The sequence below is a fragment of the Dipteris shenzhenensis genome, chromosome 25 (assembly GCF_047967505.1).
Source record: "Dipteris shenzhenensis isolate YYH24624 ecotype China chromosome 25, Dip_SZ_1.0, whole genome shotgun sequence".
NCBI classification, from domain to species: domain Eukaryota; kingdom Viridiplantae; phylum Streptophyta; class Polypodiopsida; order Gleicheniales; family Dipteridaceae; genus Dipteris; species Dipteris shenzhenensis.
This window is the reverse complement of record NC_141620.1, coordinates 26,105,905-26,130,220: the sequence shown is the minus strand read 5'-3', so window position 1 is coordinate 26,130,220 and position 24,316 is coordinate 26,105,905. Positions and strand designations below refer to the sequence as shown.

General features: G+C 43.8%; 1 protein-coding gene across 1 annotated transcript in view; it reads left to right on the top strand.

The window, feature by feature from the left end:
• Positions 1–23,722, top strand: part of LOC147885667 (LRR repeats and ubiquitin-like domain-containing protein At2g30105) — a 37,300-nt gene extending 13,578 nt beyond the window's left edge. Inside the window, exons 4-11 of the mRNA XM_087396418.1 lie at positions 15,296–15,433; positions 15,860–15,970; positions 16,078–16,178; positions 16,408–16,545; positions 21,958–22,006; positions 22,385–22,450; positions 22,541–22,660; positions 22,784–23,722. Of these exons, the coding sequence (XP_087252544.1) occupies positions 15,296–15,433; positions 15,860–15,970; positions 16,078–16,178; positions 16,408–16,545; positions 21,958–22,006; positions 22,385–22,450; positions 22,541–22,660; positions 22,784–22,909 (849 nt within the window). The 3' untranslated portion in view covers positions 22,910–23,722. The remainder of the gene's footprint in view (positions 1–15,295; positions 15,434–15,859; positions 15,971–16,077; positions 16,179–16,407; positions 16,546–21,957; positions 22,007–22,384; positions 22,451–22,540; positions 22,661–22,783) is intronic.
• The last annotated feature ends 594 nt before the right edge of the window (positions 23,723–24,316 follow it).

The following is a 24,316-nucleotide window of genomic DNA, read 5'->3' as shown; positions in this document are numbered from 1 at the left end:
ATAGCAGGACCTGCAAACATAGAAAGGGGGAAGATCAATGTTACCCACTTCCTTCTAACCGTTTGTGAACCAATAGAGACCAGCTGTGATTTAGTAACGACCTCAATTGGCGGGTAGGAGCCTCCTTCAGTCCAACTCATCCTCATTTAGCTAATGAAGGCAGAAAGGTCTGTGTGACCCTCCCCCCTCCATAAACTGCAGCCACTTCATATAAAGCCAGACAGTAAGAGAAACAATGGCGAAAGGAGGAGCTGAAAAGGACAAGGACCGAACCGCAAGAGCCATGAAGCAAACCACGATTGATGATGCGAACAAAGCTCACATCACAGTGGGCTCCAAGTCGACAGCACGACGACACACAAGGGATCTGCCTCACCCTTGGGAACTACCACATCTACATCAGCGAGCTCGACTCTGGCCACTACAGATTTGATCCCCACTGGTACACTTGCCTCACCGGCATCAGGAGCCACACAGTGGGACACAATACCCCTCACCTTGCCTTTCGCCCTCGCCTCTCCCTCTTAGTCAGCCACACTCCTTGTTCTAGCTTCTTGGGATGTCTTCGCCATTGCCAGACATTCCCCCAGACATCTCTCCACCTCACCCAGCTCACTCAGTCACCATCCACGTTTCAGCCACATCCCCCTACATTCATATCAGCCCCTCACTAGTTCTAGCTCCCACGAGGACCTGAGTACCCCAGGGTCGAGCCGCCTGCTGCATGGGAGTCCCTACTCATAGAGATACATAGCAGACGAGCGCGAGAGGCGGAGTTGTCACGCTGTGCACAAGAGTAGGCTAGAGTCATACTGGAACAGGCCGCCCTCATCTAGGAGCTTAGGTGAGACATCATACATATCAAGGAGGAGGTGACCACCGTGAGGACAGGTGCAAGGCTTGTCTACGTTGAAGTGCTGCCAATCGTTCCTGGGTGTCCCGGAAGCGTATGACAAGGGGCTGCTCTCGGTTGAGAGCTCTCCCTACTCGTCAGGCCCCCTCAATCCCATGCTCTGAGACGACACCCTGCGATATCCATGGATGAGGACCTGACATCCTTGCAGGTCGAGGAGAGGCGTGTTCTCTTACAACAGTAGGATGTGGCCCGCAAGGAGGGGAAGTCGACCGTGGTTCTAGACACGGCCGACTTATGACAGGCCCTTGTAGGACACCCACCCGCTCTTCCACATAGGGAGGCGGAGTCTATGAGACCAAGGATACCGAGTCCCTTTCATGCACTATCTGGAATTGCAATGGTACCTTGTGGTCTGATCCAGGGAACATCAAAGGAACTTCTCGGAATCCTTTGCAGGATGAGACATAGTCTTTTACACAGAGACACACCATAGCCCAGAGCACCCCCTGTCGATCGTTAGCCGATACACATGGGAGTCAGCTTTCAGAGATGAGATGAGGGAGACAGGCGGAGTACGAGGATCTGGAGGAGTGGCATTACAGATCCTCTCTCATTGGGACCATCTCGATCGAGAGAAGAGGTGCACACTCTAGATTCATGTGGGTCCGGATCCGACGCACAGAGAGCTGTGATCTCTTCATAGCAGTATGCTACTTCCCACTTGAGGCATCTCACTTTATTAGGGATACACGTGAGGAGGGTGAGACGTCTCCATATGTCTCTCTCTATCCAAGCATTCTGGATCTTTCGAGTCGTGGGGAAGTCCTCCTTGTTGGGGACTTTAACGCAAGTACGAGGACATGTCAGGTACCGCTTTTAGACTTCCGGGATGATTCCATACTACTACCAGACATTGACCTTGATTTGTCAGGGATGACACGGGTATCTGCGGATAGACAAGGGCCAATCACATCATACGGGCAAACACTTTTGGACTTGGGTAGGGTACACGACCTCATCATCTACAATGGTCTTGAGCTATGGCCCTCCTCAGGTGGCTTCACTTGTTTCCCACACGGAGGGGGCTCTAGCGTAGTTGACTACATCATGGGATCTCCTACCTTCACATCACGCATTACTGACACCACTCCCTCTTGGGGCAGACCGCACTTACCTCTTCTTCAACATCTCTACTCCCCATCTCACAGCACCACACACACCGCCGGCCACATACAACACTTATCATGACACACACTTTGATCACGACTTATCATCTGCTTACTCCGCACAGCTATACATACTACTCACATACATTGATCAGATACTCCTACTAGAGGATCGCGCCGCCTTGATTAGCCTCTCACTCCACTAGGCTGCCCTATATGCCTTCCCGTACACCACAACGGTCCTACCTTGCAATAGTTGGTACGATGAAGAGTGTAAGGCTTTTTGTTGATAGCTCCGACTCGAGGCCAAATACAACCTTTCGAGTGAACTTGACATGATACGCGAGTATCGTCGTCTAGTTCGCCAGAAGAAATAGGCATTTGTCTGCCGAAATGAGGAGGGAACTACTGAACAACCAGTTCAGTAGCAACTCCAAAGATTTTTGGCGCAAGTTCCGTGAGCAAAAGTCACCCTTACCCCTCATTGACACTCAAGTCTAGCACAACTACACATGTAGATTGTATGACGTTTCTAACCAGCCAGCCTCGGACTTGTCACACCTTGCCCTACCACTTACACTCTATTCACTAGTGGCGGTGTCAAGGATGCGACATTGAAGCTCCACAATGGCCGAGCGAAAGGTGGAACCTTAACACTATCACACCTATTCACAACGTAGGAGATCCCATGAGCTCGAAAAACTACAGGACCATTATGATTGTGCATGTCATGTCCACAATCTATGCAGGAGTAGTCGACATGGAGGTTAGCAGGTTTGCAGAGATGTAGGGACTTAGGGCCGAGGGCTAGGCAAGATTTTGGCCCGACACGGGACCATGGATCACGTACTTGCACTTAGGGGTGTTATAGAGGAGGTCACGGAAGCAGAGAGTATATTGTTGCTGTGGATTTTCGCAAAGCCTTTGACACGGTCTCACGAGCTCGTCTCATCAGACGCCTGCAAACGTTGGGGTAAGACTGGGAGATCATATGGGCTGTTATGGCACTCTATGAGAGAGTCTCAGGCCGAGTTTGGATAGGTGCCGGATGGACGGAGGAGATTATGAGCACCATTGGGGTCGAATAAGGTTGCCCACTATCACCAACCTTGTTTGGCCTCTACATAGACGAGCTCAAGACCTTCATGGGATCAATAGGGGGGGCTGGTTGCTCTCTTGCCGGTACTTTGATTCATATTCTCTTATACGCAGATGACGTGGTTTTGATGTCCTCCTCTGCTGAGGGCCTCCAATGACATTTGGATGCACTACAGCTTTTTTGTGAGTCACATGATTTGAAGGTCAACCTTGGCAAGACCCAGTTTATGATCTTCAACACATCTTGTGTAGTGATGCATAGAGAGCAGTTCACATTCGATGGATCATTGGTCGAGATTGTCTCCTCATATACCTACCTGGGTGTCGTCTTCTCTGTCTCAATTTTCATGATGAGGCTAGCGATGTAGGCCAATTTAAGGAGGGGGTATGCCTCACTTGCTTGCCTAGAGAGACAGTTCGTCCACTCACACTTTCAGGACCCGTGGACCAAGGCTCTTCTCTTTGACTCCTTGGTTTGACCAACAGGCATGTACGGCAACCCTTGTTGGGGGCTGGATCTCTCAGACACAGAGTAGGCTCGGGTAGAGCGACTACAGATCCTCTTGCTCTCACGGATGATTCGAGGCATGCCATCAGTGCCACATCATATAATTCAGGTTGAGTTCGACGCGTCTCTGCTGCAGCTAGATGTGGCATTCCAAACCATTACCTGTTTACATCGTGTCAAACAGTACGGGTCCAGTACAACGAAGCGGCGCAGGTTGCCATGGCTGGCTCTGCTTTCATCCATGGACCTCGCAGATAGTGGGGACGAGAGAGGTTGGTATGCCGAGACACGTAGGTGGTTTGAGAGATTGGGGCTTCATATAGACATACTACCTCCCTTCCAGTACAGCTTAGATTCTCCATCTATCGAGAGGATCTACTACAGATGCACACATTTAGGACGTGGTTGGAGCCGAGGGAGCTTCCAGTGAAGTTGAGTTTCTACAGAGACCACTGCCTGCGCATCTTTGAGGAGGGCTTCATTGTCCCACCAGGGTACACTCGGATCCACTTGCCATACTCACTAACGATCTCTATCGGACAGTTTCGAGTCTCATCACACTGACTCCGCATCAAGAGCGGATGAGCTGACGGGATACCCAAGGAGAGACGCCTATGCACATTATGTGATTGACAGGAGGTGGAGTCGGAGGAGCACTTTGCGTTCAGATGCCCTGTGTACTACGAGATCCGTGGTGGATACTGTTGCCTTTTTAGGGCCGGTTTTGGGCCACTATCCAGACTTCTCATACCCAACGAGGGGTGCCTCGCTGCCTTCATCAATGAGGCGGAGTACTTACTCAGGACACAGATTCAGTCTTCAGGCACATGGCCCGACCCTTCTCAGAGCAGGATCATGGAGTTCTTTCAATCAAATCACACGAGCCTCACGGCCACTGATAGCAGGCACAACAGAGATCTAGATCCTTAGGCACGCCGTGCTCTATAGCAGACGGACATGCAGATCACATTGAGCGACCTCCCATCCATGTTCAGGCTTGGGACACGACCCACAGGGGTTACGATAGCCTTCGTTAGGAGCATAGTCATTGCCAGGAGACCGAGACGGGCAACACCCACAGACAGTCGCTAGAGATCCATCATTGGCTACACATCAATATCTCTCTGACATATATATACCCTTGTGGGGGCGCATTGCATTGACCAGAGCTAGCCAGCCTTGATGGTGATTGACTCGATGATGATGATGATGGTGCCATTATTGATGATATGGCTATGTACTACCTAGTACTTAGCATTCAGCATGGGTGATGATGCTCGTTTAGTAGCTCCACCCTTTTTGCTTGTTGTATTTGTTTTCTATTAGTCTCATAGACCCATCGGTCTTCCAAAGACTTAAATAAACTTTCTTTCTTTCTAGAAAATCATCTTCCAGATTTTCTCTTCTCTCCCCTCTCTCTTGTAAAGGGATCCCAAACCTGTCTTTCATAACCTTGGCCTTAAGGGAGGTGTGGGTGGAACTCAGCCAAGTATCCACTAGGCTGATTGATGTCATCCGACATCCCAAAACCCTGTCTATAAGGATAACTCTGTCCAGACTTACCCAAAAGCTACTAGAAGGATTCACATTCCAAGGAGTCAACTTCTCGTGTTGCTTCTCTAAGAACCCAAAATTTCTCTGTGTTCATAGAGTCTAAAAGTTGTCTTGTGTTCCCATCTTGTGCTCAATCCAAGCACAAGGTCAACTTACTGAGTCCCTTTACCAACTTGTCAATATTCAAGTGAATCCTCACTTCAGGATATCAAGCATTAAAAGGTTCTCATCCAATAACCAAAATAGTCAAATCATCCACTATACAGTATCTCTTCAGAACAGCAGGTTGTCCAACCTATTACTATTCAAGACATCTTTGCCAAATCCATGGCTAAACAAACCAATCATTGTGCCCTTGTTTATACCCATTGACCTTAGTCAATCACAAGTAAGATTGTGCATTCCATTCTATGCAGCCCCAGACAATTGAGCTGTCGTTAGGGAGACATAGGTTGTATGGGTCCAAGGACCAAAGAAAGATTTATGTCTGGGATACTAGTCGACAAGATAAGAACATTAACTTGGAACACAATATACAAAAGCAATGGTAATAGCCTAAAAGTTCCCATTCAAAAGAGCACTTAAGAAACTCAATGCAAGTAGCACTAGACATGGACAGCAAAAGTAATCGTCAATATATTTGTGGCATACAAAATAGACAATTACCAATTTAGAGAAAATTTACTATGCTGTATTCCACCCTTATGTTATAAGATGGTGGTTTAAAAAAATTCAATAAAATTCTTTCCACCTATGGTACCAAAACAAAATGGTGGAAGAATAAGATAGAAGACCTCAATACAAAATTGTCCTCATAGAGGACGGAGTGGAGGTTCAGGGCTGAATAAAGTGGAGGTGCCTTCGATAGGCTTCCAAGCAGGTCTCCCATAGATGGATCGCTCCCAGTCTGGTTTGGAGTGACAAATCCACTGGTGAATGGATGCCTTCTCAGCCTCCCTGTATCTCTTACAATACAGAGCTTCTTTCGCTATAGAGCGTCCAAAGGATGGAATCTTGTAATATTCCAAAGCTCTCCATAGCTCCTCCTCCATGCTTTCCAGATCCTGAAGAATTGTGTCCGGTCGTCGAGATATCAACTTCGACTGAACTTCGTCATAGATCTCCATGAAGCATTGATCTAGAGAGGGCGTTCGATTACTGCCTTTCCCTTCCATGAAATCGACTCTACAATAGGTAACCCTCCGCTGACAGGCAAGGGAAGATCGGGCAATAAACAACTTGCAATCTGTAGAAGATAGTGCGGTAGTGTAAAGGCCACTTCTCGCTATGAGGAGGTCGAGTACCACTGATTTTGAGTCAGGGATGCAAGGGTTGCGAACCCTCAGCTGAACGAAAAAACATAGGAGAGCGAGGAGGCAGGGCGTACAGAGTGGTTCGTGATGGCGGGAGGACAGACGACAGCAGCCTTGGTGCCATCGCTAATAGATAAACCCCTGCTGCCCTCAAAAGCAATTTGAATGCCTTAACAAAAAGAAGGTAATTTCTGATTTAGCTGCCTATAAAAAGCAGGTCTAAATTTAGGTGAGCTAAATATAGCGCTTTAACCTTTAAGAAGCGATTCATTTAAATCTGAGGTGGCTGAAAAGCAAAGACCTAGAACAATTCGGCCTAAATTTTAATAGGCATGAATCAAGCAAACTATTCCGTGCTCTATTTCGTGAGGTATGCGCCTATTTCCAGGTAGTAGGCCCTGGTCTTTGAGGAACGCATCCTTAGGACCCCTCAACTGAGCCCCTAGCCTCGCCTATACTTATAGGCTAGGCATGCTGTTTTATGTGGCTTTAGCCATCTATAGCCAGCAACTCCTACTTTAGGGCTACCTAGGTTTTATTTGGCTCTGCCCTAACTTGGGGAACACTCCACCCAAGTTTAGCCGCACCTGAAGCTAGGCCAGCTCTTCTAGACCTACATCCCCAGGTTTGTCCTTAGATCTCAAGGTTACTTGTTTCCCTTTTAAGCTATGCTTGAATCATATAAATTGATTGCTTGGGAATTAACTAAGATACCAAGCTTTGCACTTAATAGAACCACAAATCATATAAGGTGCAACTGCGTATTTCTCAATATCTACGAAATATATCCATTATCCTTTGCAATGTAAGTCCATATTCTTGTGTGAATAGAAGAAATTGGTTTCTTAACAAAAACAATATAACTGGAATCCTCCAGAGCTGAAATAATATAACTTGGAATAAATAGCTATGTGAAAACTGATTTTGAAACTCAACGAACACACCCTTTCATTGAGGCGGACTTCCTTTGAACTATAATCCATTTCTGAGATAAGCAAGAAGAGAACATAGTTCTCTTCCTTAGCACATCCATGCTTACTTTGCAAATACCTCTTGCAATTCATAACAGACATCCAATCTTGCCGATCACAGGAATTAACCGTAGCTCCATATATCTTTGGCATAAGAACTTGAATATCTTTGCTTTCTCCAATACTTGGGTTTTGTCCCATCAAGGAATTCTTCCAAAATCCATGGAAGAATAACTTTGATAAATAATCAAACCAAGTGTGTATTACTCTTGAAATAAACAAGGGAAACAACACACAAATATTCAGGGCTTAGAGACAAAAAATAACTATTTAAATCACATATACTTAGTCTTTACTAGGAATCCCTTTTTAATAATGAATTTCCACATGTATCTGATCCTTTGATCGTTTTCTAGATCTTTGTGATCCTTGGGTTTCTCGTAATCAACGTCGATAATGCTCTTTTGTGTCGAATCTTCTTGAAGTGCTGAAATAACTGTCAACACCAAATATGGGTTGTTCACCGGCTTGTCTGCCCTTCTCAATTGCTGCAAGCCCTAGCAAAAATAGCAGCGTGCAAGTCAACTTTGAATATTGAATTGATCTTCTGATTTGTGCTCTCTTTCTTGACTAATTGCACGGTTTGATGACACTGCTTGGGCTGGTTCATATCAAGTGCAAACAGCTCCCAATTTCCAGATTGTGAGTATGCAGCTCAAATCACAATCTTAGCAGGATTGTTTATTTTTTTTTGGCAAGAAAAGTACTTCATTAAGTATGAATAAAAACCGCAGAGCAAGCTCAAGTGCGGGAGTACATCATGTCAAGCATGAGAAAAACCAGCTCAGAATGAGCAAACAAAAATCCCAGGTGGCGGCTAAAAGTGCCACCTCATCCCTGAAGAAGAGTCAGAGAAGAAAGGAGAACCCCTCCAGACTCTGAGAAAAGCAACCCTCCTAGTAGTAGCAGTCCTGGAGGTTCCTTGTATGTTCGCCTAAATGGCCATCAAAGTGTGTATAGTATCTCCTCAGATAGTGGCCATAGTCTGAGAAGGGTGAACTTGGGAGTCCTCCAAAGCCTATGTACATTTGGCTCTCCAAATATGCCATGCTGTAATACTAGCCGGAGTCTCCCAAGATGTGTCTACAGAAGCGTGGGGAGCTCTAAATGGAGTAAACAGAACATCCCGGAGGGAGCATGACTCCACAAGGTGCCGTCGAACAAAGAAAGCTGTGTCCGTGTTATGTCCCTCGAAGAAAGCCAATGGACCAGTGAGTGACAACCAAGCAATTGATCCCCAGGTCAAGAAGAAGGGTGCTCTATGAAAAATGCAAAGTATCCTAGCAACACCCTTCCAAATCGTCCTCGCCTGAGTGCACTCCCAAAGGCAGTGCTACACTGACTCAACCGCTGAGTGGCATCGAGGACATGTAGGGTCAGCCCTGAACCTGGATCTTCACAGGTTTACTGCAATCCCTCCATGAATAGTAAGCCAAATGAATAACGTGATTTTCCTATTTCCAAAGTCTCCTCCAAAAGCTTTTCTGCATCTCTGCAGAAATCTGAAAAGTATCCCAATGAGGAGCTCTAGAGGGCCTCCAACCTCTACAACTGAGCTAGAATCTCCTGACATTTTTGACCATGTAACGAAAGAAGGGGATGCTTTTCTCTCGGTGCCCTTCATCTATCCACTCCCATTCCCCTGGATCCCACTCCAAGGATCTAATAGGTGAATCTCCATACAACCAAAGCCTCCAAGATCCAAGAGCCAAGAGAACGGGGTTTGGATCAAGATACCACTGTGATTCTCTACCCATCTCCATGTATCCTACAATCCTGACAGGTTGAAAAGGAGCCTCCAAGAGAATGTCATCTGAAGATCTGTGGAATCTCCCTCTTGCATGAACCTGAAAGACAAGGGTATCCTCATGTGCATCCTGCAAGGCTATAACCTGCAGAGGGATACCTGTCCTCATAAAAGCCCCCAACCAGGTGGACTGCGAGATAGGCAAATGGCTTGTATCCATCCACTCCATTGGTATGGATGCATCTATCTGCTGCATCCTGGTTGCACTTCCTCTGAGGTCACTAACTGAATGAACTCGCTGATCCTTTGGAAGCATCTTGAAAGCTTTCCAAGCACCCATCGTGGAGGCAGGGCCCAGCTCCCATCTAGACCACTACATGTAGTGTGACATGCCCAGTGATCTGTCATGCTCATCTAGTATGCAATCATTCCACATGACGGGCTGCTTGTCCATTTCTTCACGAGAGGAGGGTGGAACTCTCCGAAGAGTACTTCTGAAGCTGTCCCAAGCTTTCAGAATGGCATCCATGAGAGGGGAGGTAGAGATCTGAGATGGGCTGACGTAAAGATCCATCTAGGGATGTCCATCCAATCTCCTCCTTGAGAAGGTGTGTATGTCTGTATACTACGTAAGAAAAAATCCTTCCATGGCTCCTGACCAGGCATCAAACCTCTGACCACCATCTTGTAGAGCAAGGCTCTACATTGCAAGGTTGGATCAATAATATTGAGACCCCCTTCCTCGGTGGGTAGAATAAGAGTCTCCCAAGCCACCCTGGCTATCACATCTGAAGTGCCGTCTAATCCACTCCACAAAAAAATCCTGATAGGTCTCTTGAGCTGAGTGATACTGCTTGTAGATCGGCACCAGCAAGAGCAAACAAACCGGGCTGTAGCCAACAGTACCTGGTTTACAACCACTCTGGATGCAAGGTCAAGTCTAGCCAAACTCCAAAATAGGAGTTTCCTCTTGATGCTCTCCAACACGGGAGCGAACTGCTGTGCTGGAGAAATGCCGACCCCAACCTGACATCCAAGATACCTGACAGAGACACCCCTTTGAATCCAAGTAAAGCCAATATTAGCACCCCAATCTAGAATATCCTCATCACTAATCCAGAAACCATTGGATTTGTTCCAGTTAATGTGAGCCCCTGCTGCAATGCAAAACAAATCCAAGGTTGTCTTGAAAGAAGTGAGTATCTGTGGAGTGGCATCCAAAAAAATAGCCGTGTCATTTGCCAGCTCACTGTCCAGCAACTCCTCTTCTTGTCTCAACGAAAGTCTCAGCCCAAAGATAACATCTTGAGCTCTAATATAGAGGCTCATAGCTTCAGCCACAAATAAGAATAGAAAGGAGGCTAGAGGGCATCCCTGGCGGACTGATTTGGAAATCTGAAACCTGTCTCCCCTGACTCCACCAATGAGTACTTGGCTATGGGCTGACCTGTAAAGAGTAGAAACCCCTCTAATCTACAAATCTGAAAATCCAAAGCGAAGAAGGGTTCCCTCTAGAAAACCCCAATCTACCTTGTCATATGCTTTTTCGAAGTCCAGGAGTAGAATTGCCAGTCTATGGCCCTCATGCATAGCCCACTCAGAAGCCTCCCAAAGTGAGAATATGTTATCAAAAATGCTTTTTCCATGGACAAAGCCTGTTTGTGTATCATGTATAAGATCTGGCTGGATGGGCTGCAATCACAGGCTGATGGCTTTCGCCAAGATCTTATACAAGGTGCCCAGTAAGGTGATCGGTCTCCACTAAGACACTAAATTTCTGCAACCTCCTTTTGGGATAAGATGAATGAGACCCTCCGAGGGTGAGTCTGGCATCTCACCTGAGTCCCAAACACCCTACAGGGCTGAGGTGATGTAATCCGCAATCTAATCCCAAAAAATAATAAAAAAAGAGGGTGTAAGTCCATTTGACCTTGGACAACTACCCTTATGAAGGGTAGTAAGAGCAGTCCTGAAGTCTATGTTGGTGAAGCGTGCATCAAGTGAGGCTCTCATACCTCGATCCACCAACATAGGAATATGCTGCCAAACAACCTGTGTAGCATCATCTCTGGTCTGTGAATTAGGATCTATAGTCAGAAGGGAGGCATAGTAATCTGAAGCAATCTGCATGACGGAATCTGGATATGTCTGAAGTACCCCGTCTGAGAACAAGCTGCAAAACACTCTCTCTACTATGTCTAGGGCCAAGAGTAGAGAAGAACTGCTTGTTGACTGTACCTCTGATCTGTGTCCAGGAAGACTCTCTGGCGTGAAAGGCATACTCTGCTCTCTGATCTAAAAGTGTCTGCTGATGAGCCCTTGTTGCAGCAAGGCGCTCCTGAATCCAAGCATCTGTAGGCCATTTCTGCTCTTCTCTCTGGAGAGCTGCCAGTTGCTGGCGAATGGCAATCTTTGCATGCGAATCTCATCTCTCCTGATACCAGCAACAGAATGATAAAAGTTGCTAATGTCAGTGAGGGCTGCAGCGACATGTGACGGGGACGACTGCCCACCCAATAGGTGAGAAACCCAAATCTGTAGCATTGCCTCTGTGAGGCCCTTCTCTGCATAAAAGGCATTTGGAATCATGATATTGGTAGAGCGGCCTCTCGCCTAAGGCTCTGAAACCACCAAAACAACCGGAAATGATCTAAAGTGGACACCCCAGCGCTGATGCATACTGTCCCACCTTTGTCCAGTGCCCAATCATCCACATAAAATTTGTCAATCTGTGCGTGGATAGGCATCCGTACTCTCCTGTTTGATCAAGAAAACAAAAGAGACTGTGGCTGAGTGTGAAAAGCATCATCATACCAAACATCTCTGCCACTAAACTGAAAAAGGAAGGCATCCCATGCTGCTCTCTCAAGGGAGTGAATGCAGGATTGTTTCAAAACTTGAACTGATCCAAATTTTGTCAAAATTATGGGGGCTGCAAATCAAATTGCTTGGACTTTGTTCACTGATTTGTGGCGTATTGGTTCGGTTGAAGCAAGCTGAACTGATTCACAATCAGTTTGCGCTTTCTCGGCTGGATTTTTTGCATTGGAATCTCCCTTCTCCAAATCGCTACTGTCCTCTTGAATGTAGAAGTACTTTGGATCGTTGTCAGTAGGGAAAGTGACATGCCTGAGCTCTGATACCATTGTAATCGGACCAGAAACCCTAAAACGAATCTGTAATCAGCCCAAAAACCCTAAAAACGAATCACTTTTGGTAGAAACACAGCTTGGATCCTCAATTTGCACCAGATAATCACCAAGATACATTTCAAATTTCACGAATAACAAGGAAAAACAGCATCTGATGGCTTCATCTAATGGGGTGCAGCAGCATATTTCTTCTGGGAAACAAAACAAACTGAGAGAGGGGGAGAAAGAACAGAGAACACACACACTAGGGCCCAAAATAAAGGGCTGGACTCCTCCGAAGGTCTTTATTGCAATAGAATAAGCTTTGTACAATCGGCTCATAAAAAAGCATTAGGTTAAGTACAACTCCTGAATGAATCTAGGAGCACTGAGGCTCTTCTTTTATAGACTTGGCCTACCAAAAAGCTAGTCTTGCTTTTCTAAAGATACTTCTACAAGTGCTGAGATTTCCTGCTTTTAGCCCACCTTGGGGCAGCTTTCTTGATCCTTTTAGAACCCCGTGGGGCCCTCCTTAATGGCACCATCTTCTTGGTGCTTTTTGGGCTTGCGGGACCTACTTTTTGACACTTGCTCCATCGTTTGTGAGCCTTTTTGCACTCTTCCAAGTCCTAGACAATCACCAACACTTTATTCCATGAAAGGTTAGCCAAATGCATGCATTCCTTGTTCTTGGACTAATTTTAGTCCCTTGTGGGCGTCCCTCCAGTTCTCTTATACCAATGCAAAGCAAAAGTCCAAACAATAAAACTTATTCCAAGTTAACCAAAGTCAATTTTCTTTGACCGTAGTCAATCTAATAAAGACTCCTCTTTATTTCTTGGGAGAAATATGATTTCGTGACACGAGAAATGCAAACCTCCAAGTAGGCTACTTGTAGCAAGGTGAACCTGATGGGGGCTCCAAAGCTAACGTGGGATCTACAACAAGGTCCAAGAAAAATTGCGATAGGCAGAAAAGGGCTGGCAGCAGCTGGTGAGGAGTGCAAACGACCCCAAGAGGGTGTTACGAGGGCAGCCCGACTTGAGGAACTCCTCCACAGAGGTCGAGATGTGGAAGGGAAGCAAGCTGTTGTAACCCTAAATGACCATAGCAGGCTCTCCACAGCTCTCTCTCTCCTCACACTCACACACACACACTTTTTTTTTCTTTTAGTGAAATCTTATATTTCTGCGTGGGAAACCTCAGAAGAGGTGAAAACCCACCATGAAGTACAAAAGTAAAAAGATTACAAGTAGGCTCTTGGAAAAATCCAGGAGGTTAACTGAAAACTGAAAAAGTGAATAATCACAAATCACCAGGGGAGGCATCCAAGAGGATATCCGCCAAGGTGAGATTATTCACTTGCAAAAACTATTGTAAAGGAACCACATCACCATCAATAAAATGAACGTGTTTTTTACCCTTGTGATTCTTCTTTAGATAAGCAGGAACTCACACACTTTTTTTTTGGGGTGAAATCTTTGATTGATTATATTATATGAGTGGCAATCTCAAAACAAGGTGCTACAATTACATCAATTGAAAATTTCAGTATATGCCAAAAAGACCTCATGATCTATGCAGCGGGTTTGCAAGCAATCAAAGAAAGATTGCTGCAGAGAACACCTGAAAAAGCCAAACAGAGAGAAAGTAGGATCACCAAAGACTTTACAATTCCTATATGTCCATAAAGTCCATAGTGCCCAGTAGCGAACCCAAACGAAGAAAAGATAAACTCTGGTCTGGATGGATGAAACCCAAATAGCTAGAAGAACTTCCTAAACAGAATAGATGGGAATCTCGCTCGCAGGTGCTGTCGAAGCAGATAAAAAAACTCACGAGAGCACGGACAATGCCAAAACAAGTGAGGCATAGTCTTCGACAAGGAGCAATGTGTCGATGAGCTAATAGCTGTCCAGATGGAAACACTCCCAAAAGATCTCGCGAAAAGAAAACAGTGCATTCTCCAAACAGAATCACCTCTCTCTGAAACCCAAGGTCGAGGCATAAGGATTTTATACAATATAGGTACAGTAATCTGAGATAGCCTCAAAGGATGAGAAGAGGACCTTGGAGAAGTCAAAGTCCAATCTTCCAGCCGGTCTTGGAGTTCCAAAAGGAGGAATCAGAACAAAAGGCAAAAGCATAGAAGTAATTTGTCGCCACAAAGGACGATAATGAGAGCCCAATCCATATCTGGTGGCTGCGAGAGAAAAGGGGAGCACAATACCAGCATCATCTATGACATCAGCAACCGAGGTGATGCCTTCACACACACACACACACACACACACACACACATACCCCCCCCGCTCCCCCCCTCTCCGCATCCAACACACACACACACACATGCATGCATGAAGGTATTTGGGATGTATATAGATAAATTTAATGCCTTCATCCCTAATTGCCAAAAAAGCTCACCAAAAAGTAGGGAATTCCCAAAGATTTCACCAAAGAACTACACCCGGCATGGGCACACACTATGCTATACATGATAGAAAGTACTAGATGACTGTTAATGCCAGTTGCATGCGAATTTAGAAGTTTGTGTTGAGGGCATTAGTATGTACAATAGGAAGGGTTGTATTTCTAAAAAAGACTCCATATGCTTTAGGGGAATTTGAAATCCAAGAGTGGTCTCACCGTCCACTAGAGTGCAGATTACTGATCTCCAATGCAAATCCTAGACAAAATAATGAGGAGCAGAATATGTGCCCCAAATCCTATGGAGGTCTGGGGATGGATGCGTGTGATTTTGATCCTAAGCAGCTTTTAATGGTACAATTGGTATTGATATTCCTTGCATACTATAGAGTCCTGTAGTGTTTTTGCAATGAACGTCTCCTGCTCCATTTCTTCAGGCCTGTGGCTTCTTGGAAATTTTGCAGAGTGCTATGGTGGTCAAGAGACAGTTGGTAAAACGTGGTGCAGCAAGCACTCCTGTGATATCAAAGTCCCTTACAAGGACCAGGGTGGACACTTGGCGGGCTACAGGAATCATCTCTTTGAGGGATTCTGCACTAGAGGTAAATTTTTTCTGCTGTGCACTACGTCTGTATGATTTGGATCGCCCTATCGATTTCTTTCAAAATCTGATAGATGGTTGATCTCTGATACAATCTCTTTTAGCTAAGGAATGTGCTGCATGAGTTTTGAATGGGGATGGCTTGTTTCCTTGAACCTTCAGATCTAAAATTTGGGTGCCTGGAGACTGCTGCATGGATCAGCATATTGGTTTGGATGGCATGAATATAAAATACTTAGTTTATTTGGGTGCCTGTCAGTGAAAGAAGAATGCAGTTATTAGTGTTTCGACTCTCGATTCACAAGCAAGCAGCACACATTTGTTTCTTGAGAGTTGAAAGAAATAAACTGTGCTTTTACTTTCTCTCCTCCTTTCTCTTTTAGAAATTTTGACTTTTCTCCTTTTGTGATATTGCAAGAGTCACTAGGTTGTTCCAAGCGAAGTTTGGACAATTGGCTCATCAGCCCGCATTTTGGATGCGGGTGGAAATCACCTAAAGAGGTTCCCTTCTGAAGTTTGCTCTCTGTCAAATTTGCAGGTAATGTAGTGAGCTGCTATATCAGCTATTTGTTTTTCTCTGCAGAAGTTCCTTTTGTTATTGTTACATGTGTCATGATATACTTCAATGTTTTCTTGATTTTACAGAAGGTGCGCTTAAGTGCAAATGGTTTCAACAATCAGCAAATTGATTGGCAGGGCCTTATAACACTGAAACAGTTGACAACATTGGCTTTGGATCACAATCTGTTTGTCTCTGAGCTTATTTTTGTGTTGATCCTAGATATAAAATTGTAGTTGTGTCCAAGAGGGATGTGATCACTGATTGGAGTGTTGCAGTAAGAAATCAATTGGGAGATGTTTGTGTAACGAGAATTGACTCTGTTTACTCACTGTGTATACATGTTCTGTTTTAAGTTCACAAACTAAATAGTAAGCTCCCAATAAGTCCAACTTTGTGGTGGGTGTATGCTGCAGCTTGACTCATGTGCCTTCAGAAGTGGGACTGCTCTGTTCATTGAGATATTTCTCTGCTGCCCACAACAAGTTAGAGTGTGTTGCAGAGGACATAGGAATTCTCTCAAACCTTGAAAGGTTGGACCTGAGTTATAATAGGTCAGTTTCGTACTTTTATATGCAATTTTTTTAATTTGATACTAGTACTGAACCTTTTTTTGTGTGGAAAAAACGTAGTGAACTATTTGGTGATGGGATGTACGTTCTCTTCTTGATTTGTGAATGTATAAGCTACAAAATGTCTGAGAGCTTCTATCCTTTAAAGGGAATATCTTCGTTTTCTTAAATCTTGTCTTCAGCGTGTATTATATATTGTAGAAAATCTTGATCTATAAGTTCAGTTTCTTTGACTAGAAATGCAATGCAATGGTATAATTCAAATCATTTATATGTTGTACATGGTTTTGTCAATGCTTGGTCGGCTTTGTTGGCGAGATTGTCTAAATTCAGTACTGTGCACCTTTATGTTACCCAGTTTCAGATGTGAGTTGGATTTACAGTGTGTGTGAGTTGGGGGGTAATCTATGTGCAAACATGTGCACATGTGCGTGCATGTGTGCATACACAAAAATATGCGCATATATGCCTGCACACCAAATCGTGTACTTATGTGTGCCTCTCCAGACACATGCATGTTTTTGTATGGTTCTAGCTTGGGTATGTGCTTCGAATCAAAGCCTCTCTGAGAGATTCTTTCACTAAAATTACATTTGTAGTTGAAGGCAAGGGGTAAATTTATTTTCCATGCTTATTTCTGACATTTCTTTGGATTTTTGAGTGTTGAGAGAGTCTTTCTTTAGGTGGGGTTAAGTAATTTTGCAAGTTTGCAGATAACATGAATGGGTTGCCTACATGGTGATGAATGTGTTTATATCTTGACTTTGGTTTTTCAATGCGAAAGTCATATGTAGGGATCTTGAATACTCTTGAGCCAGTTTGCAATATCGAGATGTTTCCTTACTCTTGAGGCTGGAAGCAGGGAACATTCCAATGTAATAAGGGTCTCAATGATGGTGCTTCCTTGCAAAGTCCAATACAAATAGTGAGTGCGTATACAAACATGAATAATGAGTGTGTATACAAACAACAAGTAAGATATATGGCCATGTAGGCCTTTTTGGGTATTATGAAGGGTCGTGTAGGCTTGCAGTGAGAGAGAGAGAGAGAGAGAGAGAGAGAGAGAGATTATTGTAGGTGAAAGGCCAAAAGGCCTAAGAGGCCAAAGTGAGTTGAAACACCAATTTTTTCAAATGAGCCACACTTTGGTGGCCAAAACTTGGTTAACTCCTCTAGAGTGTTCTTACGCGCATGACCTCACCTTTGATAGCATGGTGCAGTCCAGAGATTCTAAATTTTGCTAAATCTTTGAACCTAGTTTAATTTCTAAAAGCACGTTTTGTTGAAAAAGTGTTATCATCTCCTATACTAAATTACTACTAAATTGGTTGGCATTGAAGCTCCTTGGGATTTTAAAAAAGCCTGTATTTCTTCCACACAATTCTCCATTAAGTCTCTTAATGGCTTGTGAATGTATCATGTCCTTATTCTCAAAGATTGTTTTTGTGTAACAAATGGGCTAGTTAGTTAGCTACCTACTTAGCTAGTTAATAGTTTTTTAAAGTAGGCTGCTCAGACACTGCTACATGGCACTCTTGGGTTTAATCCCACATATACAGTTGTAAAATTACCACAGCTGGCACAAATATAAAGGCTTGGCTGCTCATTTGTACTTACAATTTGTTCATTGATCAATCATTAATGTAATTGAATAGCTGAGTGATTGCTCAAGCTGAATACAAAATGGAATCCTGTCCTTGTGCAGCCCCTGACAAGCCCTGTTGTCAAGACCTATACTCCTCTCCAATCCGTTCCTGCTGTACTCATGCATTTCTCTCCTAGTCTAGTTTTCCTTGCTAGCTGTGCATTTTCCTATTGAGTTCCTGCTCTATAGTTAGGGAAAGACAGGGCATAGATCTGACAATGGTCAGATTAGGAACAGAGCCAGAAATAGGCTAGTTCTGTTGCATTGGTATCAGAGCCTTAAATCATGGGATGTTGTGAGAATCTTTTATCCTTTTCACCTAAGAATTGGAGTATGTGTTTCTGAGCCTATGGCACACCTCTGTACAAATTTTTGTCATAGAAAGATGTTCCAATCATTGGTTTGCCACGTGTCAGCCTACAAACAGCCAAAAATCTAATGTTCTCAGATTTGAGAAAATTTTGCATTGATGTGATTGGAATGGTCTCGCGATTAAAAGCCCTAACTGTTCCTTGTGGAATTTCTGGCCTGTAGCTGCATTTGGTGCTGAGAGCTGGTGCAAGCAAATTTCTAAATTTGCTGTGATCACCTAGAGTAATGCCACAAACTTCTATCCTTTGCTCAGGTTCCATCGATCATGATCGAACTCAATTATGTTTCAAATTTTGGGAATTATTGCATTTCTGGATCAGATCAGTGAGTTCTCCTGCTTCTATAATGCCTAGAAGGAAGTCTGCAACGTAGTCTAGAGCCAAGGTACTAATTGACTTAGACCCTAGAATGGATGGTGAAGAGATTGAAGATTTAATAAGGACTGGGGGCATTGCAATTCAGGGATTGGGACCAATAGCTGGTGGGTAGCCTAAGGCTTCATTTTGTGGTGAAGGGCCTATCAAGATCAGTTGCAATTAAGCCAGGAGCAGATTATCAAGAGTTGTATGAATCCTATGTTGCAGATATTTAAGTAATTGATCAATGAAATCAAGGCCAATAATCAAGAGGGCTGACCAGAGGGTGCAAAATATATGTGCGACTGTCAAGAGAAGACTGGACCTGCTCAAGAGAAGCCAATAGCAAGATAAGTTAAGGAAGACAAAAAACTTATTATGCACAGTGAATCTTCTTGTGCTTCTCTTATTCTTTTGGTGAAGAAGAAGGATTGCTCCTATAGAATGTTTGTTGACTACAGGATTTGAATAAAGTCACTGTCAAGAACAGCTTCCCTAGTCTCAGGATAGATGACGTATTGAATGAGTTGAAGGGGGCTAAGTTCTTCATGAAAATTGATCTCAGACCAGATAAGAATGAAGGAGGAAGATGAGCAGAAATTTGCCTTGAGGAATGAAATGGGTCTCTATCAATTCAAGGTAATAGCCTTTGGCTTCACAAATGCTCCTGCAACCTTCCGAGCTCTTATGAACAAGATCCGGCAACCTTTTCTACACAATTTGTTTTGGTAATTTTTTGATGATATATTATTTTACACCATGTCCAAAGAAGAGAACCTACTGCATCTAAGGTAGGTTTTGGAAGTGCTAAGGGTGCACCAATTATTTGCGAAGGCCAGCAAGTGCACCTTAATGGCTGATGAAGTTGAATATCTGGGCCATTTTGTAAGCAGCCATGGAATAAGAGCAGATCCCAATACGGTGATCTGTGTAAGGGACTGGCCATGACCCACGAATACTACGCAGTTGAGGGGATTCCTTGGGCTAGCTTCCTTCTATAGGAGGTTCATTGAACACTTTGCAGAAATTGCTGCACCCCTTACTGATCGAGGCCCTCTCTGTGGTGCTCGCTTATCACAGGAGTCTAACCAAGTCATTTGGGAGAATCTTATACAGCTACACACATACAGGTTCTAGTTAGCGCCTAGTGAGCTTCCTGTGGAGGAGGGATCCATTGATCCGTTAGGCTATGCATATATCCACCTCCACCACTCCATGAGAATCTCGATCGGCCATTTTTGTGTTTCATTCCATTGATCACCTAATGAGACCGGACAGGCGGAGGGCATATGCATTTGCACTCTGCATGGCATTGGGGCTGTTCTTAAGTAGTGTCATGGAGTTATAGCCTATGAAATTCGTAAGCTGGATGATAAGGAGTTGAAGTATCACATTTATGACCAAGAGATGCTTGCTATCCTGCACACAATTTATAATTGGCTTCATTACATTTATGGCAGCCATTTTAAGGTCAAGACTCGTAGATACTTCCTATCTCAGACCCAACTCTCTCCTAAGGAGAGAAGGTGGCCATCGATTTTGCAAAATTATGATTTTGATATTGAATATAAAGTGGGCAAAGAGAATATTGTGGCGGACTCACTTTCTAGGATGTGGACCTGTAGTTTATCATCAATTTCAAAAATTAACAAGGATTGGATCCATGGGATTCAAGAGAAGTACCTCTCAGATTCCAAAGCTGCTGCTCTATTCCAGGCCTTGCAAAAGCTTGACTGTCATACTATCCAAACTTTAGTTTGCACAATGGTTTATTGTGGTACAATGGCAGAATATTTCTTGTTGAGAAAGCTGCTATTTCTGCAGGAGGTGCACTCGCCTCCTATGGCTGGCCACATAGGGCAGCTCAAGACTTATGAAAAAGTCAAGCAAAGTTTTTATTGGAAATGACTTTGGAGGGATGTCTATACATATGTGCAGAGCTGTAAGCCATGTCAACAAAACAGGGAGCTGAACCTAAGTCCTGCTGGTCTTCTACGACTATCCTGAAGGGAAGTGCACACACATTTCTATGGGTTTTATTTTAGGTTTACCTCTGACTTCTAGAGGTTGGAACATCAGATATGTGGTGGTTGACAGGCTCACTAAGGCTGCCCGTTTCATTCCCAATATTCAGCCTCAATGGTTGCTCAACAATTTATGGAAAATGTATCCAAACTGCGTGGCTTACCCCAAGAAATTGTGAGTGGCCGTGATGCCAAATTCATGGGACAGTTTTGGCAGGAGCTTTTCAGGTCTATGGGCACACTCCTTACTCCAAGTACAACAGATCATCCTCGGACAAATGGACAAACTGAGAGAGTTAGTAGATGGTTGGAACAGTATGTTAGGCACTATTGCTTTTATATTCAATTTGCATGGGACAAGTGGCTACATCTAGCTGAGTTTTGTTACAATGCCACAAAGCATACTTCTATTGGTACGAGTCCCTTTGCGGCTTTGTATGGTTGGAAAGCCCATGTTCTATCCACCGTTATTGACAAAGCACTCACTAACCAACAAGCTAAGGCTGATCTGGCCAAATGACTGCTCTGTTGCAGCAGTGCACGGACAATATGATGAGAGCTCAGGCCTGGATGAAAGAATACTTGGGAGGGGTGTCATTGTTGATAATCATTAATGTGATTGAACAGCTGAGTGATTATTCAAGCTGAATACAAAATAAAATCCTGTCCTTGTGCAGCCCCTCACAAGCGCTGTTGTCAGGTCCAGCCCATGACCTACACTCCTCTCCAATCCCTTGAAGGTACTTCCTGCTGTACTCCTGCATTTCCCTCCTAGTGTGGTTTTCCCTTGCTAGCTACACATTTTCCTATCCAGTTCCTGGTCATGTATTGCTTTGTATTTAGGGAAAAGGCAGGGCATAGATCTGACAAAGGTCAGATTAGGAACAGATAGCCAGAAATAGGGCTGGTTCTGTTGCATTCTGTATGATTAAAATCTGTAAATTATGTGATGTTGAAATGATGTGAATATCTGAAAATCCTCTTTTGTGATATGCAGCTTGACCGTACTGCCCCCATCACTAGGAAGATGCGGTCAACTTATGGAGGTGGTGCACTTAGTACTTACAGATTTCTTTTTTCTCCTGATACTTATTGTAGAAAATTTTGATAGGCTGGAGTGAATTGAATCAACGTGTTCTGTCATATGTGTGATGGGAGAAGGGTTTGCTGATACCATCTTCTGCCATGCATGTTGATTTTAGGCTTTAGGAAGGAAAGGATTTAAAGACTCTGTTTCTTAATCTCTTTCCTCCCTGGCCCTCCTGGCGCCTGCCTGCTTCCCTTTCCCTCTCCCCTCTGTTCATACTCACAGAAAAAAAAGAGACAATTATCAATTTGTAAGATGGGATATATTCTAGTTTACAAAGGTATATATGGATATTTTTTTTAATCGCTCACAATGAACATGGTTGGTTTATTCTAAGGTGGACCTTTCTGCAAATCTTTTGAAAGAGGTTCCATCATCTCTGGGTGATCTTAAGAGCTTGAAGGTAAAGGTTAATCACAGACATCAGCATTTTTGCAATTCAATGAATGTGCTCTTTTATTTGTACAGATGATAACAGTAATTGTCTTTGCAGGCTTTACATCTGGGAAATAATGCTCTTAAAAGCTTCCCTGATGAGATCCTTAAAGGTTGTGTTGAGCTCTCCACTCTTTCTTTGCATGGAAATGAGCTAACAATAGAGTCTCTCAGGGAGGTGAGTGTCTTTTAGCTTGTTCAGCTTCCAATCAGGAACAAAAGAAAAATGTTTTTGTCTGATGTATCTTATGACATTGAGTAAGAAAATGAAGTATAGTGATTTGAATATGGGGACTGTCAGATGGATGGATGGCCAGATTTTGACAGGCGCAGAAAATCAAAGCACTCAAAACAGCTTGAGTTCAATATACTTGGGTCAGGGGGGTTTGACGAGGGAGCAGATGCACGCCAATGGCATCATTGGTAAACCATGGGCTGGTCAGAATCTGCACACAGGCATGCGTGTGCCTAACTATTCTAATGCTTCATGAGTGTCTATATGAGTTTAAGTCTGCCTTGTGGCAACTTCTTGTTTCTGGTTAATATTAGGATGCATGTTTTTAATGCTGGAGAAACAAAATGAATTCACGTTGATCCAATAAGCAGCACTAAGGCATCCTACAGTGTGTGCTGACAATCTTGTCAGTGCGACTCTCACATGGCTTGCTGTTAATGGGTGGCAACATCTGCCAGTATAAACAGTTCAGGAGAACTGGAGGTACCCAAGTAATTCTCCACTTCTAGAATGCTATAGTTCATTTAATGCATTGTGTGCCATGTTTAGCTAGCTGTGAATCTCCATTTGAAGCTACATGGCTCGAAGTCGAAATGTAAGAACCATAATTTCAGATACAGGGGAGGAAATGGATGTGTACAATTAGCTGTACAACCATTCTCACACAACAGAATGGAGATGGCAAGATTATTTCTACTAAGATTATGATGTGTTGCCAAGAAGGCTATAGTCTCCTCCTATACCTAGGAGGGTCCAAAAACCCACTAGACAGTTGGGTATCTGAGAATTTATGGATGCACGAATATCTGTACATGTAAAAGTAATACGGAGTACACTCAATTTTCTTGTTCTTGACAAGTATATTCAACAATATCCTGGGGAAACTGCAATCCATCTTTGCTGGTATACTTGGTCTTCCAATCAGGTAGGAGAACAATGTAAACCAGAGCCAAAAAACTGTGTCGAAGGTGAAAGACATTATAGGAAGTTTTGAAATGATGGTAATGAATGGAGAACACAATTCGAAGAAACTTCATTACTCTTTTTCCAGCTATTAAAACTCTTTTACCTCAAAATATGCAGACCTCCAGTGTCCAAATTAAAAAGCATGCAAGAAGTTAGGTCAACAGTTAATAGATTCTGCAGGTTCGGTTCTATCACTAACCATAATATCTATTTCCTATATAATCTATGGACTGATATCCTCCCACACACACACTAACGATAGTATCGATCCTTTCGCCAAACAATATGTGGCTCTTTTTTGTGTCTAGTTTGGCACTGATCACACATTACACCATCATGTATATGATGCCCTCCTAGTGAGAGGTACTCAACATAAACCCTACTTTTCTATGAGGGGAAATTGAAGGAGTTGTTAATGGCATGGTATTTTGAGTTCCTAGGTAGAGAGTGTGAGATACGGGGAAGATGGGAGAGTAAAAACGCATACCTCTTCTAAAGCATTTTCCAGATGAGTAAAGGAAAGTTTTGGCTACAAAAAGCTCTTGGATCTGAAGTCAAATAGGACTTTACCTGTAAGGTTGTAATTTTGCTTAGAGGGTACAAAGCTGAACAAATTTGCAGCTTTGAAAGTGA